The 17,442-nt window shown below is 49.0% G+C and overlaps 1 protein-coding gene across 2 annotated transcripts in view; it reads left to right on the forward strand.

Moving 5' to 3' along the window:
- Window positions 1-17,414, forward strand: part of LOC118848206 (intracisternal A particle-promoted polypeptide) — a 32,854-nt gene extending 15,440 nt beyond the window's left edge. For both annotated transcript variants that reach the window (XM_036757019.1, XM_036757020.1), the window contains exons 3-9: window positions 1,416-1,847; window positions 7,359-7,514; window positions 8,024-8,191; window positions 11,763-11,900; window positions 13,267-13,389; window positions 14,417-14,637; window positions 16,020-17,414. In XM_036757019.1, the coding sequence (XP_036612914.1) occupies window positions 1,416-1,847; window positions 7,359-7,514; window positions 8,024-8,191; window positions 11,763-11,900; window positions 13,267-13,389; window positions 14,417-14,637; window positions 16,020-16,244 (1,463 nt within the window). In that variant the 3' untranslated portion in view covers window positions 16,245-17,414. The remainder of the gene's footprint in view (window positions 1-1,415; window positions 1,848-7,358; window positions 7,515-8,023; window positions 8,192-11,762; window positions 11,901-13,266; window positions 13,390-14,416; window positions 14,638-16,019) is intronic.
- Window positions 17,415-17,442: the final 28 nt, after the last annotated feature.

Below are 17,442 nucleotides of genomic sequence, written 5' to 3' on the forward strand. Positions count from 1 at the left end.
GTATGCCACAGTTGGCTCACCACTTGTGGGAAGGGGTGGAAGAGCCTCTTTGTTCAGGAGCCAAGTGGTCAGGCTATGTGCCCCTGAGGTCCCTACTTGCTCAGTGGTGTGGGGATCTGTGAAGCCATCTTCTGATGCTCCATTGGAATAGAGAGATGATCAGGGCTATTGAGGGCCCTGCAAGCCCTAGGAGCCCCCATCCAATGGGGGCAGGGGGCACCAGGCCTGGGCAGAGGGGTCTAGACTAACGCAGACAGGTTCAGGCCTGTGCTGGTCCCAGCAGCCAGAGCTCGAGGATGGGGGAGTGGCTGCCCACCTTGATGTTGTCACAGATTCTTGAAGGATTTGGGAGTATGAGGTGCTGAAATCCTCAGCACACAGGCAGAAGTTTTCACCAAGGGGTCTGTGACCTTTAAACCCCACAACAACTTTGATAACTATTTCTGTTTAATTAATTTCCTTAATTTATTATCTTGTTTGTATTTAAAAACATGGATTCTGAGGAGGGGTCCTCAGGTGACACCAGACTGCCTGCCCCGCCGCCCGAGGCATCTGGAACACGACCCAGAACAGATAAAAAAAGCCTTTCCCTGTATAGCTGAATCTTGTTTAGGTTCGCTGGTGGCCGCCCTTCATTGCAGCTTGTCTGACGTGCTTACTATTTGCAAAGGCATCTGCTCAGTGCTGGTGCTTCAGGCTTCTGCATGTCATGCCCATTTCCACCTCTGCACATCCTTTCCTTGCTCTTCAGTCAGTCCGTCAAATATCTACTAATTACCTGCTTTGTGTAGGGCATTGTGCTTGGCCCAGACAATACAAAAAGAGGCGAAAGACAGTCCCAGCCCTGGGGAAACTCACAGTGTAGTGGGGGAGACAGCCAGCAGATGGATATACACAAAGCAAGGTGTCTACAGGATAAGTAGGAAGAAGGCAGGGGAAGGTGCTGGAGTCAAGAGGGCCTGGGGGAGGCTTCCTTTACAAATCCAAGAGCCAGTCAGTCCCGCCTTCTAGGGACCCAAACTGGAACATCAGGGAGAATGTTGTATCTGGGCTTTCTCCAGGTGCCCCCTGTCCCAACGCTCTCTAGACTTTGACATATATCAGTCAGTCCACAAGCGTTAAGTACTTGCTGTGTGTCAGGCACTGGGGTAAGCTCTGGGGATACAGAGATAGGCTCCTGCCCTCAGGGGGCTCCCAGTGTGATGATCTGTACGTAACCAGATGCTATCTAAGAAGAGAGACAGGCATGGAGCGCTATCTCCTGATCTTGAAGGCCTCATGTTGGGACTGGGACCTTCATAGTGCCCAGTGTTATGCTCCTAGCTTCTCTCTGGAGCCTTAGGTCTGGCTGGGCTTGGTGCACAGAGTGCACCCTCACACCTGATGCCCCTTTTGTCCTCTTCCCCCTCCTCCAGGTGTGGTGAACATTGGGGTGAACAATGTTCAGGAGCTGATCGTGGCTGCTGACATGCTCCAGCTGACCGAGGTGGTGGACCTGTGCTGTGAATTTCTGAAAGGACAAGTAGAACCGTCCAATTGCATCGGCATCTTCCAGTTCTCAGAGCAGATTGCCTGCCATGACCTGCTTGAATTCACGGAGAACTACATCCATGTGCATTTCTTGGAGGTGAGCGGCGGGGAAGAGTTTTTGGCACTGACCAAGGATCAGCTGATTAAGATTTTGAGAAGTGAGGAACTGAGCATTGAAGATGAGTACCAGGTGTTCTTGGCTGCCATGCAGTGGGTTCTGAAGGACCTGGGCAGGAGGAAGAAGCATGTGGTTGAAATCCTGGAGCCCGTCCGATTCCCCCTGTTGCCTCCGCAGAGGCTAGTCAAGTACATAGAAGGTAAGGGAGGGAGGCTGGGCTTCGATCTCAGGTTCATGGTTGGTGCACGTGGTCAGGCCAGCCTGTGAGGAAGGAGGCCCTCAGCTTTCTCAGCTTGGATCAGTCATACCAGGCAGCAGCATCAGATTGATAAAGCATCTGCTCCTTGCAGAGCCCCATGCTGCATCCTGGGGAGATGGAAAGATTCAGTAAGGCCTGCTCTGTACCCCTGTGGGCTGACCATCTGCATAGCAATAATGGGGTCTTGTAGGACACAAACAGAGCAGCATGCAGTGTGGGCAGGGCCCTGGAGGCCTTTTATCTGTCCACAGACATGGGTTCCTGCCCTTCTCAATTGTTAATGTTTGATTGATGTCTGGGGGGAAGACTGCCAACAGTGCTCTGTGTAGAGGGGACAGAGCTGGCCTCGGGACTAGGAAGCCCTGGATTCGAGTCCTCCTCTGACCCCTCCTGGCCATGTGACCCTAGGGAAAGGTCTTCACTTCTCAAGGATCCAGGCAGCCCTCTAAAACTAACTGTAGAGAGATATTTCCCTGCGCTGGGGGAGAGAGTTTACTCATCTGAGGTTTCCCTGGACTAGAGAAATCCTGGGTCCAGTCCCAGTCCTCATCCCGGCCCCATTCAGCCACAGCACCAACACCTTTCATCACAAGACGGATCCAGCCCTAAACAGTAGCTGACATTATTGTTGGTGGTGGTGGTGTTGAGTTGGGTTTGATACATGTTTTCAATCAGTGGGAAAAAAAACCTTTTCTCCCTCCCATTCCAACATCCCCACCCCTAGTTGACAATAAAAGAAAAAAAAAAAACAAGCCTTGTTACATATATAGTTCAGCAAAATAAGTTTCTGCATTGGCCACAAAAAAAAAATATGTTTTACTGAGTCCTTCATCTCTCTGTATCAGGAGGTAGGTGGCCTGTTTCATCATGAGTCCTCTGAAATTGTGGTTTGTCATTGCACTCATCAGAGTTGCTAATTCTTTCAGAATTGTTTGTCTTCACCATAGTGTTCTCATTGTATAAATTGTTCTGGTTCTGCTCACTTCATCAACTGCATTAGTTCATACAAGTCTTCCCAGGTTTTTCTGAAACCATCCCTCTCATCATTTCTTGTTGCACAATAGAATTCTTTTTTTTGTTTTGTTTTGTTTTTTTGGCAGGGCAGTTGGGGTTAAGTGACTTGCCCAAGGTCACACGGCTAGTACAAACGTCAAGTGTCTGAGACCGAATTTGAACTTGGGTCCTCCTGACTCCAGGGTCTGTGCTCTACTCACTTCGCCACCTAGCTGCCCCACACAATAGAATTCTACCACATTCATATACCATAATTTGTTCAGCCATTCCCCACTTGATGGGCAGCCCCTCGGATTCCCATCCTTTGTCACAACAGTATGAGATGCTGTAAATATTTGTGTAGATGCTTAGAGTTTGTTTTGCTTAGAAATTATCCCTCCTTTTAATTCCGCTTTTTCCCTTTTCTTCTTTTCCTCCTGTTTCTGTGTTGACAGAAATGTATTTTAATACTCAACTCTATGTGTGTGTGTGTGTGTGTGTGTGTGTGTGTGTATGTGTATGTATGTATGTATGTGTGTGTGAGTGTATGAGTGTGCTGTTCTCTCCTTTGACCAGTTTTGGTAAGAGTGAAGTTCTCAGAGAGTCAGCCACTTCTCCCACCCCCTCCTCCTTTTTATATAGATGTCTACTTGTGAACCCTTCCTTTCCCTTCTTCCCCCACCCCTTCCCCCAGTATATTCCTCTTCCTCTCTCTTTCCAGTCTTCTTTTAGAATCATCAAGGCATAGCAAAACCCTCCTGGGCCTTTTCTAATTAGACTCCCTCTCACCCCTAATGATAATAGGGATCAGAGGGGACACATGGATCATCTCCTCATATTTGAATGTAAGCAGTTTTATCCTTGTTTAGTCTGTTATCATTGTTCATTTAGGTTTATCTTTTTATGTTTTTCTTTATTCTTATGTTTGCATTTAAAAACTGGTCTTTTCATCAGGAATGTTTAGAAGTCCTCTAATTCATTAGAGGTCCAGTTTTTCCCCCTATAGCATTATACTTAATTTTGTTGGATAAGTTATTCTAGGATAAGCCTTCTAAAGTATCAGATCACATCAAAAACAAACATTTTCAAAAAGGGACAGGGTCAAGGGAGAAAATTCAATAAAGGGGGATAGGTTAGGAAGGAGCAAAATATGGTTAACCTTTCACAACATGAGTATTGTGGAAGGGTTTTACATAATGATACGCATGTGGCCTATGTTGAATTGCTTGCCTTCTTAGGGACGGTGGGTAGGGAGGGCAAAGGGGAGAGAATTTGGAACTCAAAGTTTTAAAAACAGATGTTCAAAAACAACAACAACAAAAAAAGTTTTTTCATGCAACTAGGAAACAAGATACACAGGCAATGGGGCATAGAAATTTATCTTGCCCTACAAGAAGGGAAAGGGGGACAGGAGGGGAGTGGGGTGACAGATGGGAGGGCTGACTGGGAAACGGGACAACCAGAATATATGCCATCTTGGAGTTTGGGGGAGGGTAGAAATGGGGAAAATATTTGTAATTCAAACTTTTGTGAAAATCAATGCTGAAAACTAAATATATTAAATAAATTTTAAAAAGTGAAAAAAAAAATAAAAGTATCAGATTACAAACTCTGCGCTCCTGCATCATGATGGCTGCTAAATCCTGTGTGATCCTGACTTTGGCTCCTTCTATTTGAATTCTTTCTAACTCTTTGCAGTCATTTTTTTTTTTTGATGTGGAAGCTCTGGATTTTGTCTGTAATATTCCTGGGAGTTTTCATTTGTGGGCTCCTTTTTGGAGGTGACTGGTAGGTTCTTTCTCTTTCTACTTTACCCTCTGGTTCTCAAGGATCTTGGCAGTTTTCTTTTAAGATTTGTTGAAATATGATATCGAGGCTCTTTTTTTGATCATGATGTTCAGGCAGTGCAGTGATTTCTTACATTTTTCTCCTTGATCAGTTTTCTAGGTGAGTTTTTGTTCTGACAGACTTCACATTTTCTTCTATTTTTTCCAGCCTTTTGATTTTGTTTTACTATTTCTTGTTGTCTCATGGAGTCTCTGGCTTCTCTTTGGTCCACTTGAATTTTTAGGAAGTTTGTTGCTTGGGTAGGTTTTATACCTTTTGTGCTAAGATGTTAATTTCCTTACTAATCCTTTCTTCCATAGCTCTCAGTACTTTTGCAATTTTTTCCTCTGGTGTTCTCATTTCATTGATAAATTTTTTTTTCTAACTCTTTTTTTAACTTTCACTTTATCTCTTTAAGAAATTTGAGTTGAGTTTGTGCCCAAACTGTGTTTTTCTCTAAGGCATTACTTATAGATGGTTTGAAGTCATTCTCTTTCTGGGCTTGTGAGGGTCTCTGCCACCATACTAGCTCGTTATGGTGGGGTTCTTTTTTTGTTTGCTCATTCTTCTAGCCTGCTTCCTGACTTGGGACTGTATTTTAGGGCTGGGCCCTGCCACGCTTCTTTTTTTTTTTTTTTGTATTTTTTTTTTTGTGGGAGGAAGGTAGGGCAATTGGGATTAAGTGACTTGCCCAAGGTCACACAGCTAGTAAGTGTGTCAAGTGTCTGGAGCCAAATTTGAATTCAGGTCCTCCTGACTCCAGGGCCAGTGCTCTACTCACTGCACCACCTAGTTGTCCCACCCTGCCACACTTATAGAGGGAAAGGCTGGGCTGCTCCTGTTGCTGCTTTCTTGGGGTATTAAGGGTTGTTATTCTAGGTTCTAATGTTGGGGACCCATAAGCTTTCAGTGCTCCTGAAGTGGTCTGATCTAGGACAACATCTGATCTCTGCCCCTCCTCCCAACTCCCTCAGGCTGGTCTCTGCAGATTCCTAACCTTGGTTTGGGTCTGAGCAAGTATAGAGTGCTTCTGGACTCAGTCTGCCCTTTAGGCTTCCCTTTGGTCTGGGATTTCTGCCCTGGTTATTTGTCTGCAGGCTTCATATTGGGCTGGAAGTTGGAACTGAGGCCTGATTCCAGTTCTGGGCTCCAGGCACATCGCTACATCTGAACGTTCTTCTTGCTCAGTAGACAGCCCATTTAGGGCCTGTGACTGTCCTTACATCCTTACTGTCCTTCCCCATTCTACTTGAGTCTGTGACCTAGAAGTGGATGGGGGCAACAAAGTTGCCAGGTGGCACCTGTTTCCACAGTCTGCAGGAAGTCTTAGAATTTATATGTGGATTGCCTTTGGGCACTGTCTTTCCCTTGGGCTGGAGTGGCCAGCCCACCCTCAGGGTCTCTGTGCATGATTCTGTGCCAACCTGGGCTGGATAAACGGCTCACTGAAATTTTTTCCCTTGAATTTTCCCATTAGAATGCAATCTGGTGTGTTTCTAGATCTGTTTGTAAGAGACTGTAAGGGTTGGGGGAGGGGAGGGAACTCACTGTACTTCTGCTCCTCCCTCTTGTGTTTGTTATAGCGTTTCCTTTTCTCCTTGGATCTGAAACTATTTAACACTTGTCACTGCCCTGGAGCAACCTTTGGTGTTTGCATTGTACCCTGTGGGTAAGGGGAAGGAAGTCCTGAGAACACTGGAGAACCAGTGCCAGAGACTTTGAGGATGCTACAGGCCTGCCCTCTGCCCTATACGCTCGTGGGAAGATGGGACCATATAGAGACTGAACCCAATGGAGGCAAAGCTGAGGGTAAAGGTCAGGTTACATAGAGAAGGAGGAAGGAGGGAGACAGAAGAGGAAGAAGATGGGAAGGTGGAAGAGAAGGAAGGAGGGGAAAGGGGGGAGACAGGAGGAAGAAGATGGGAGGAGGAAGAGGGAGAGTGGAGGAGGAAGAAGGAGGGAGGAGGAGATAGGAGGAGGAAGACTGGAGGAGAGGGAGGAGGAAGAGGGGAGGTAAGAAGTGAAGAGAGAGGAGAGGAGGTGGTACACGGGTGGAGCTTGGAGGAAGACCAGCATTGGGGCAGGTGGTGGTGACAGGGCTGAGTGGTTGGCCTTCTCTCATCCACTTTGACTTGTGATGCTTGGGGTCAGCATCTTGCTCCGACATCTTTTCTCACACTGACCAGGGCCTTCAGGGAAAGAGTCTTGCTTCCTTGCTTCTCCCCAGTAGACTTCCTGGTTTTATTGTGCATATTTAAACTCTTGAGAAGAGGGAGAGGAGAATTATGCAATTACATTTTCATCAGAATCATGCCACTCCTGCATGGACTTCTTTTGCTCTTCATTTCTGCCTTGTGGCCTCCCTGGCTTCCTTCATGCCCCAGCTAAAATCCCACCTCCTCCCCGAGACGTCTTCATGCTAATTAGGGCCTTCCCTCCATCATCTCCATTCTTTCCAGTCAGTAGCTTGCTTGTATGATTTGTTGCGTGTTGTCTCCTCCATCAGACTAAGCTCCTTGTTTTGCCCTTCTTTGTATCCCCAGGACTTGGCATACAGTAGGTACTTAATAAATGTTTGTTGGCTGACTGACTGGCCAGTGCTGAGATGTTTTCTCTTGTCTTTTCCCCAAGGAGTTCCTGACTTCAGCCTCCGAGTGGCCCTGCAGACCCTGTTGAAAGAGTACTGTGAGATGGGCAAGCCCCCCAAGGATAACAGGTTCTGCAGTTTTCTGCAGACCTCCAAGGTGCGGCCTCGCAAGAAAGCCAGGAAGTACCTGTACGCCGTAGGTGAGCATCTCTTTGTGTCCTTCAGACAAAGGCCACAGCCTTTGTCATCCTTAGAGTGGAGAGTTTGGACCGTCTCCCACTTTCGACAGACAGGCTCGCTATCCTGTGTCTAGTTTCCAGCCTGAGTCATCACCAGGAGAGAGTGGGAAATCCCTCATTTTGTAATTGGAATCTGGGGCTTATTGATCCCAGCTTAGCTAAGAACAAAGAGCCACCTGGAAAAACACTTCTCTTAAAGCCAGAAGACTTTTGTGGAGACATGGGAGAGACTAGGCTAAACATTGCTGAACCGTATCCAAGCAGGGCCCAGTCTGGCCCGGCTGCCTCGGCTGCTGCCATAATCAGCTAAAGAAAGGGTCAGAATTTTTCAGCAGTTCACACTGCCTGACTTCTGTTTTCACCAGGCTACAGGGGGTACAGAGGTGTGCCTTGTCTTGTTCTCTGGGCCTCGGATGCTTCTCTGAGGGAGGCTTGGCTAACCTGGTGTATGTGCTCTCTCATTTCCCCAGGCGGATACACCCGGCTTCAGGGAGGCCGATGGAGCGACAGCAGAGCCCTCAGCTGCGTGGAGCGTTTCGACACCTTCAGCCAGTACTGGACCACAGTGTCTTCCCTCCACCAGGCCCGTAGCGGCCTGGGAGTAGCAGTAGTGGGAGGGATGATCTATGCCATTGGAGGTAAAGATGGTGTGTGGGTGGGATGAGGGCAGAGAACAAGGCCTAGATAGCACATGGAGATATTTTTTACAAGTGACCCTAATGACTTCTTATTTTTCTGTATTTGTATTGTTTAAATACATTTTAATTGATGCTTTGTGTTTTACAGCACACACATGTACCAGTGTAGTAGGCTTGGTCTCCTTGGAATGGAACTTTGCCCAGAATTTAGGGCCTTCAAAATGAGTTGCAGGAGGAAGCTCAGCAAGGGGCAGGCACTGAATCTAGTAGACGGTGACCATTCATGAGGGCGCAGACCCTGGGAGTGTTGGTCTCAGCTGCCGGCTGAGGCTGGCTGAGCATCTGGGTGGCACACTGGTCCTCCAGTGTCCCCTCCCTAACTCTTCCTTTTTGACATTGCAGTCTGAAGTACTCCTAGCCAACTGAAATAGCCAGTTGCTATTTGGGCCCTGCCTGTCTTCCCGCCTTCTTTAGCAGGCAACAGTGTCTGCATTGGTGGGTCCAGAACCGAGTGTCTGGTGATGCAGTTGCAGGCAGACCCTTTCACCTAGGCAGGGCTCCAATGGCAGAGCTTTCAGGACCCCAGGGTCCTAGGTAGGGCAAGGGCTCAGGCATTCAGACGTGGGCTCTGTAGTCACCTAGAATCATGGCATGGAGGACATCCGGTCATGTCCCTCATTTTACAGAGTTGGAAGTTGAGGCCCAGGGAGGCTGAGAGGACCTGCCTGAGACTATACAAGCAGATAGCATCCAAGGCAGAATTAGAACCCAGCTCCTCAGACTTCAGAGCTGGCCTCCTTTCCACAGGCCTTGGCTCCCTCCTACACCTGGACTGCCTCTTCATCTTGGAACGTCCTCGGAAGGCCGTCAGCGATTAGAGGATTCAGACTTCATCTTCTTTCCTTGTAGCTTGTTGGCTCCTCCTCAGCCTTCTTGGAAACCACCCTGACCTCCAACGTTTCCTGGGCCTCCAAGGCTACTGGCCTTGGTCCAGTCTAGCCATCAGTCTCTCCGTCCTCCATAGCTTCTTTCACAGCTCTGGAACCCTCTGAGTTGAAGTCCCCAAAACTGAACCCTTTAGATCAGGGCTGTCCAACCTTAGGTTTTTATTGAAACAATAGACATTATATTTTAATTTGCCATTTTAGTAAGAGCTCTGCAGTAGCTCAGCATGCATTCATTTAAATTTCTGTGGTTGTAGATGGGTCACCCTTTTGGACAGCCCTGCTTTAGATAACCCTGTCTGCCTGTCAGTGATTCTCCTGGCACCCCTAGAGCCGGGTTCATGTCTTCAGATAGACCTTTGACAAACAGCTCCGCCTCCCTTCTCTATATTGTTGTAAGAATTCAAGTTTCTTTTGCCTCTTCTGCAGAGGCAAATTCAATGACTGAGGACTCTTGGGTCAGCCTTGGTGGTTCTGGTACTCTAGAACAAGGCTGATGGATGTCACCCCCTCAGATCTTCCTGCAGACTCTCCTCCGTGGCACTGGAGGTGAGGTTCTTTGGCACCAGGTTCTGGGTCTGTCGGCCTGCTCTTCTCACTCTAGGAATTATCCTTCCCACTCCCTTGTGCTTGGCTTTTCAGCCCTCCATTGTACAGAGTGAGCACCCAACAGTGCCCACCTCAGTTCCCTGGTTCGCTTCCAAGGCCTTGTCCACATTTGCTTTTGTCCTGCGTTCAACGTGGGCAGTTCCTTCGGGCATCCTGTCCTTATTGCAGGCTGGTCTGACCTCAGTGACAAGTTACTTTACACAGCAGGTTCTTGACAGAGAGTATCCTTGCATCTAGATCTTTCTCTTTCTCTTTTGCTTTTTCCAGCTTCATTTCAGAGCCGGGCACTTTGGAGCCACTGAGTTCCAAAGCTTTTTCTGTGTCTTTAGCAGATTTGAATTCTCCATAGCCTACGTGCCAGCGCAGACATCCACAGCGGTAAGGTTCTCTTTTGCAGAGAAGTCTGTGAAGTCAGTTTTTAGCTCAGCAGTGGTTTTGTTGGAGTTCAGGTTACCAGCAAAGGGGCTGAAATTTGTAGATGCCTCAGCTTCCGTTTCTGTTCCTTGGCTTTGGTGGCTTTCTTTGCCATTTTCACTCTTTCCTGGTGCTGCTTCGATGGTGCCTCCTCCTCCTCCTGGGGTTCCTTGCTTTTCCCAGCTTTCCCAGAAGCAGTCTTCCTTTGTCAGGTGTGGTCACCCTGGCTGCTTCTTCAGTTGTCCTCAGGCTCTTCTTTGCCTGGAGCTGCTCCCGTTTCTTTCCTCCTCATCATCTTCACTGTTCTCCTTACCTTTCTTGCCCCTTTGGTTGGGGGCACTGCTGCCTTCACTGGGCTGGCTCCCTTCTTGCCTGGTGGGATGACTTCTCTGGCTGGGGTAGCCACTTTCTTGGCAAGCCCATGGTGGCCTTCCAGGACTCATGCTTTTTTGACTGCTGGTACCTTCTTTGCTGGTGTAGCCACAGCCTTCTTGCCCTTCTGACATTCCTCATCCTCACTGTCTTCTGCCTCTTTTGGGGGAGGAGCCCTTTTCTTTGGCTCACCTTGATTTTTAGCAGTGTTTCTGAACTTTACCACAGTGGCAGCATGTAACTAGGGGGCAGAGGGCACAGATCTGACAGCAAAGGCCCAGCAACGTCAGTGGTGATGGAAAGCACCAGGAGGAGTCCCTCCATGAGGTCGGAGGAGTGAGACAAAAGTGAGATCTCTTTTCCTTGGGCATTCTTCCCAGGACAGATAGGACTCACCTAACTCCCCACCAGGGCCTGTAGTCATCAGCCTCTGTGGACTGCCCTGCCTGCCGTGTCTGTGGCCTCATTTATTTTTCCTGAGTGAATAGGCCTGGCAGAAAGGACTGCCATAGCACAGCCTGGGGTATGGTCCTCCTGCAGCCCAGATAGCACACCAAAGGAAGCTGCCATCTTGGAAAAAAGCATTTAGCATCTCTCCACTTCCCATGTTGGCCCTTTCCTCTGAAGACCTGCCCTGCTTGCCCAGGTTGTTAGCTTGTGCCCTTGATCCTTCCTCAAGTGACCGTGCCATGCTTACCTCTCTTAGATTGTAGACTGGAAGGTCCTTAGGGCAGGGAGTCTGTTTGGTACTGTCATTGTGTTCTGGCCCCTAGGTACCTAACGTGGCAGCAGGTGGATTGGATCGAGAGGAATGCCAGGAAATCTTGTTTCCTCCACCAGGGTATTGCTTCTTGAAGGCAGAGACCTGTGTGTTACGCTTCTGCTGTGCCCTCCTCTGTGCCTGGCATAGGCCTGACGCACAGCCAGAAATACTTGATGGATTCATTTATGTGGCTTGCCAGGTTTCTGTCAAAGTACAGAGGATTTAGTTTCCTAGCCTGGGGATGCCCAAGGGAAGAACCAGAGAAGTGTTCATGGCTTTGTGGTGTTTTCTTCATCAAAATTAGATGATCTTTCCAAATTCTGCCGGTGGTTCATAGGATGGGGCTTGGGGTTCGTGCTTGGCCCTGGCCAGAACAGGCAGAACTCAGGAGGGAAGAGGGAAGCCACTAAGGGCAGTGGGAGTCAAAGCACAGCCTGTTTTCTCATGGCTTGTTCTTTTTTTCCTAAAGGGGAAAAGGATTCGATGATCTTTGACTGCACGGAGCGCTATGACCCTGTTACAAAACAGTGGACAACTGTGGCTTCCATGAACCAGCCCCGTTGTGGCCTGGGGGTGTGCGTGTGTTATGGGGCTATCTATGCTTTGGGTAACTATGTATGGCCATCTTGAAATGGAGTCCCCTTTCCCTAGTCTCTTGGGAGAGGCCCTTCAGAGGGGGAATTCTTTGATCTCTAGATTTCTGAGGATGCAGGTCAGTCAGGGAGCAGGGGGAGGACAGGATGCCCTGTGGTTGCAGCCCAGCGGGTGTATGTTGGAGCAGTGCACAGGACTGAATCAAGTCCATGTTTTTGCTTCTTCCAATTAACTCTCTTAACTGCTAAACCACTCTCTATGCAAATAAAGAAAACATGGTGCTTTGTACCAAAAGAACTCACACTATTCCTTCACCTGAGGAAGGTGAGGTTAGAAGCCCTCTAGGTGGCTGCCTGCTCTAATCATGAATTACATTTGTATTTAGTAGCACCCACACACAAATAACACACTACTGTCGTGTGAACAGTCAATTCTCTTGCCTAATTTAAATATCCCCCCCTCCCCCTTCCTATAGCTAAGAGTACTCTGTGAAAACATAGTGATGAATGACAAACCTATCAGGCCCCGAATTGAGCCTGAATTGATGAATTTTGACTTGATTAGAACTCACTAAATGGCATTCTTTGAAGGGAAAGTCTTTCTTTTAATGGTCTCCTTCCCCTCTCTCATCTGACATGCTAAGCATGGCTGTCAGCCCTATTGGAGAGGAGCTCCCTGAAGATAACATGTCCATCTTTACATGGGAGTCTGGACTGCATTGTGCAGGGGGTCCAGGGGCACTGGCCTCCTGAGCCTTATCTGTTACTGTGGAATGAAAGGCTGGTTCTTGTTTGAGGAATTTCTAGGAGAGAGAACTGCATGGGGAAGCTTGGGCCTGGGGTCCAGAGCTCTTCCCTGCAGTGTTAAAGCTCTCCAGGCAGTATCTGGGGATTAGTGGGAGAATGTGTTTAATTGGTTTTATTGAGATTGAAAATTGAGTTAATCACAGTTGTTTCAAATTCTGTGCAATTTAAATAATCATTCATAAAGACCACCTTTGAGAGCCAGAATGGTCAGTGCCCGCAAGGCCAGCAGCTCCAGAGGCCTGTTATGAAAGGCAGTTATCTTGAAAGCCTATTTTGCCCACATAAATTTTAATTATTTCTTATTAACTCGGTTCAAAACCTTAATAAGACCCATTAAGTCTCCATTACCTCCATTCCTTGTGTTTTCGGGGGGTCGGGGGGGGGGGCCTGCCGTCCAGAGAGAAGAGGGCTCAGAAGCACCCAGCTAGTATAGGCAAAGCCAGGACTGAACCAGGCTTCTGGAGGGGTACCTCTACCATTCCTCTGGGCTGGGTGCTCCCTCCTCCAGGATGGGCTGGTGTGGGGCTCCTGCCTGGTTTCTTCCAAGGTGCCAGCCTTTGCTCTCTGTTGCAGGTGGATGGGTTGGAGCCGAGATAGGAAACTCCATCGAACGATTTGATCCTGAGGAAAATAGCTGGGAAGTCGTTGGCAGCATGGATGTGCCGCGCTACTACTTTGGCTGCTGTGAGATCCAAGGTAAGGACTTGTTGGAGCATCAAGAGGGAAAGAAAGGATGGCTCCAGCAGAGGCCACAAGGGGGCGCCACAGTGCCCAGAGTGCTGGGCCTGGGAAAGGCACTTCGTGTCTGCCTCAGTTTCCTCATCTGTAAAACGGGGTGATAATAACAGCACCTTCCTCCCTGAGCCATTGTGAGGATCAAATGGGATAATATTTTTATTTAGCACAGTGCTGGTAAACAGTAGGCACTTAATAAATCTTCCTTCCTAAGCTGGCAGAGGAGACCTATCTGGTAGCACACACGTATGGCCTGACAGCAGGCATGCTTTTTCTCGTGACTGCTGTCCTGTGTGCCCTGGTACTTGGGAGTGGGCAGCAAGTGAGCCTGGAAAGGAACCTTCCTCACCCGCTGCCAGGAGGTCAAAGGCTCCTTCTATCCCCATGTCTTCATAGCAGCCCTTTCTGTGGCAGCACAGGGCCCCTGTCAGCTGGCACAGTGTATGAATGTGATAGAGTGTGACTGTGGAGTATGAAATGAGAACTGTGCAGAATTTAGAGGACCCCACTGTCAAGAGGGGACTCTGGGTCCTTACAAAACCAGTGGTAGTCTCAGAGAAGAGATGAGGAAACGTAACCTAGGACCTGATCCCCAAAGGCAGAAAAGTGGGGGCCTTGGTGGTAGAATGTGGAGCACTGCATCCCGTATCCCACAGTTCTGCTTCGTTGTTTTACTCTTGTCTTGGGTATGATTTGGTGTGGAGGGGCAGAGAGGGACGTCTCTGAATGTAAAGACAGGAGGCAGCCATGAGGCTTATCAAAAGAAAAGAAAGAAGCCTTTATGGTTTGTTTCTTCTGTAGGCCTCGAGACCAGGACTCTGTGGCATGGGTGTGCCAGGAGGAGCCATCTGGAGGAGCCACACCCTCCTGCCCCTGGGTCCCCCCTCAGAGAGGGGCCCTGTAAGGCCACCCTTGTTGGTTAATGGCTCTGATGATGTTAAGCCCTTATTTGTGCCTCTGTTGGAGCTGGCATCTTCTGTGTCTCCAGGTTTAATCTATGTGGTCGGTGGCATCAGCAATGAGGGTGTGGAGCTCAGCTCTGTTGAAGCATACAACCCAATTTCCAAGTGTTGGTCCACGCTTCCTCCCATGGGAACCAGGAGAGCCTATCTGGGGGTGGCCGCCCTCAATGACTGCATCTATTCGATCGGAGGGTGGAATGAGACCCAGGATACGCTGCACTCGGTAGAAAAATACTCTTTTGAGGAGGTACGGTAGGACACTTTGGGGTATGGCTCTGCTTCATGGGTTTGTGAGGGGGCTAAGTGACATAGCCCCCATTTGAAGACTGCGCTGTCTAAGGTCATTCATTTCACAGGAAGCAGGAAGGAAGGAACATAGATCTGGGGTGTTTAGAAACTGACCGTGCAGTGATGGTGAATACCTCTCCCGTCTTCTAGTGGAGCCTGGTCCCAGAACATACCATCTGGGCTCAGGAAGGAGAGGCCTTTCCCAGTGGCCACAGAGGGTGCACCCCTGTGATTTATTTAGTCCATGGCACTCTCAGTTATGGTAATTAGAGCTCTCCCTCCCACTATGGGTCCCATGATCACTCCAGGAGCACCCTGGGCTGCTCCAAGCCAGGCATCAGGCATGGTGTTGGCCTGGGTCTCAGCCTCTGCCCTCTCAGAAGTCTTAGGTTTGGATCTGTGGGATCCGCAGTCACTGGAAGTCTTCCTGGGTCCCCTAGGAATGCTTTATCCAGGACTCAATACTTGCTCTCCATTGCTAGGGCAGTAGTGACTGGAAACATTCCAGATTCCCCACCCATTTCTCAGTATCTTTCTATTTGGCCACAGAATGGTTAGGTTGTCTCCTAAAGGGAGTGAACTCTACTGATGTTTCTCATCATTTTTTTACATGGAAAGTTGACCTTTGAGGATGATGTACAGTTCCTTGGGCCAGTTAGGGTGTGTTGTCCCCTGACAGTGGTAACAGCATGGCTTTCCCTAAAAAGGACATGCCTTGAGGACCTTGTATGTGTCATCTTCAAAGGCCTGTGACCTTTCCAACCTCAAGCCTAAAAATCACTCCCCACCCACGAAATGATGCTCACCTTGTCTGAATTTTTCTCTCCTCTGCCTGTGCATCCAGTAAATTTCTGATGTAAAGAAGTACATGTTCAGGGTGTGCCAGGCCTGTTGGTTTTAGTCTGGTGAGCAAACCTGTGTTGCCTTCCTTTTCAGGGGTATCTGGGGCTGGGGCTGTGGATTCTCAGCTCTCCAGAATTTTACTGACTTCTGACTCGGCCCTGAGCAGCAGCTGGCTGCACCCCTTGCAGTCCTGGGGTAGAGGGATGTTTTCCTAACTTGGTTTCCTGACCCTTCCTGAGCCCTCCCAGCGTTTGCCTATGTCCCAGCAGCCCACTGGGATGATGTCCTCAGGCAGTGCTTTCCATCGCCCCATTAAGCTCTTTTTCTCATCTCAGAAGTCAGGCCTCTGAATATGTTTTGGGGTGCCTTCTCTCTGTTCGTTGCCACATCCCACAACTTCGTTCTAACTCAGCCACTCCCCCATCCCCACCCCCAGCCTCTTGTTTTGTTCCACTACTAATCATGAGGCCATTTCCCTTGCTTTTCTATCCTGACCAGGAGAGGTGGGTTGAAGTTGCACCTATGAAAGTGCCCCGAGCTGGCGTGTGCGTAGTGGCGATAAATGGGCTGCTGTACGTCTCTGGAGGCCGGTCTTCCAGCCACGATTTCTTGGCCCCCGTCACCTTGGACTCAGTCGAAGTGTACAACCCTCACTCTGACACATGGACCGAAATAGGTAACATGATCACTAGTCGGTGTGAAGGGGGCGTGGCTGTGCTGTGACAGGTATCAGAAAACCTGGGCTCGAGGAAGAGGACTCTGGGGCTTGGGACAGAAATAGAGGAGAGGGAGGCCCTGAGGTCAGAATGGTGGATGCTCCCAAGTGCAGAAAGGGCTGCAAAGCTGGCTGATGCTGTCCTCTTGAGAATGGTGTGGGACAGGCTTGGCAGACCCACCCTGACAGCAAGCCATCTGGTTCCCATTCCCAGACCTGTCCTGTTCAAGGACCCACACTGCCCTTTTTGTGCCCTTGATCCTGTCAGGGGCTTTTCCTGTGAGGTCTAAGTACTCCTTCACACAGAGTTTTGTTCACCCACAATGAAAACAATACCACTGCCCATGCTACCTGCCCCAAAAAGCAAGGGGAACAACTGCCCAGCCCTTAGTGCCAGGTGGTGTCTTTCATTGGCACCAGACCCTCCATCAGCAGCATATTTACTGGGAGAGGCTGGTGTGAAATGGAAACGATCCTGTCAGAAACTCATGGCAAACCTTGGTTTGCTGGTTTTTGCTTGGTCCCCCTACTGACTGGGCAAGTTCTGAAATCTCCAGTCAGCCTTCTGAAACGGGGGCCACAGGCAGTGGCCCCAGCCCTCACTTATCTGAGTTGGGGGGTCTCCCACGGATCATGCCTGCTCCTCCTCCAGCTGTTATCTGCTTGCCTGCCTGCCTGCCTGCCGGTGAAGCTTCCTTAAAAGTGCTGCCTCACAAGGGCTGCCCCCAGCCCTTTGCAGGCTCACCCCCGTTGTTATCTGCAGGCTTTTGGCAAAGGGTGAGATCATGGGTGGAAGGTTCAGCCTGGGACTGCTTCTCTGCACCTTGCTTGCCTGTGCCAGCTTCAGCTCCCCAATTCTCAAGAGCCTGGTACACCCTGAATCCCCAAGTTGTTTATTGACAGAGCAGTTGTGCAGAGTTTTCATTTCCTTACTGTGGCATTCTGAACCCTGGCTGCATCTTAGGTCCAAAAAGCTTAATTAGTAAACCTTTGCAAAGGCGCTTTTGGTGTAGAAACCCCCTGTAAGTCACTTTCCTCCTCCCCTGGAGAACGTGACTGTCTTGGCATCTGCCTTATCAGAGTGGTTGTGAGGATCCAGTGAAATAATCTCTGTAAAGCGCATTGCAAATGCCAGCTGTTCTCCGCTTCTAATAAACACTGGAAAGATTTTGCTTGCATGCAGTGGTTCTGTCTTTTCTTGGGCAA

Source organism: Trichosurus vulpecula, chromosome 4 (genome assembly GCF_011100635.1).
Source record: "Trichosurus vulpecula isolate mTriVul1 chromosome 4, mTriVul1.pri, whole genome shotgun sequence".
Taxonomy (NCBI): Eukaryota; Metazoa; Chordata; class Mammalia; order Diprotodontia; family Phalangeridae; genus Trichosurus; species Trichosurus vulpecula.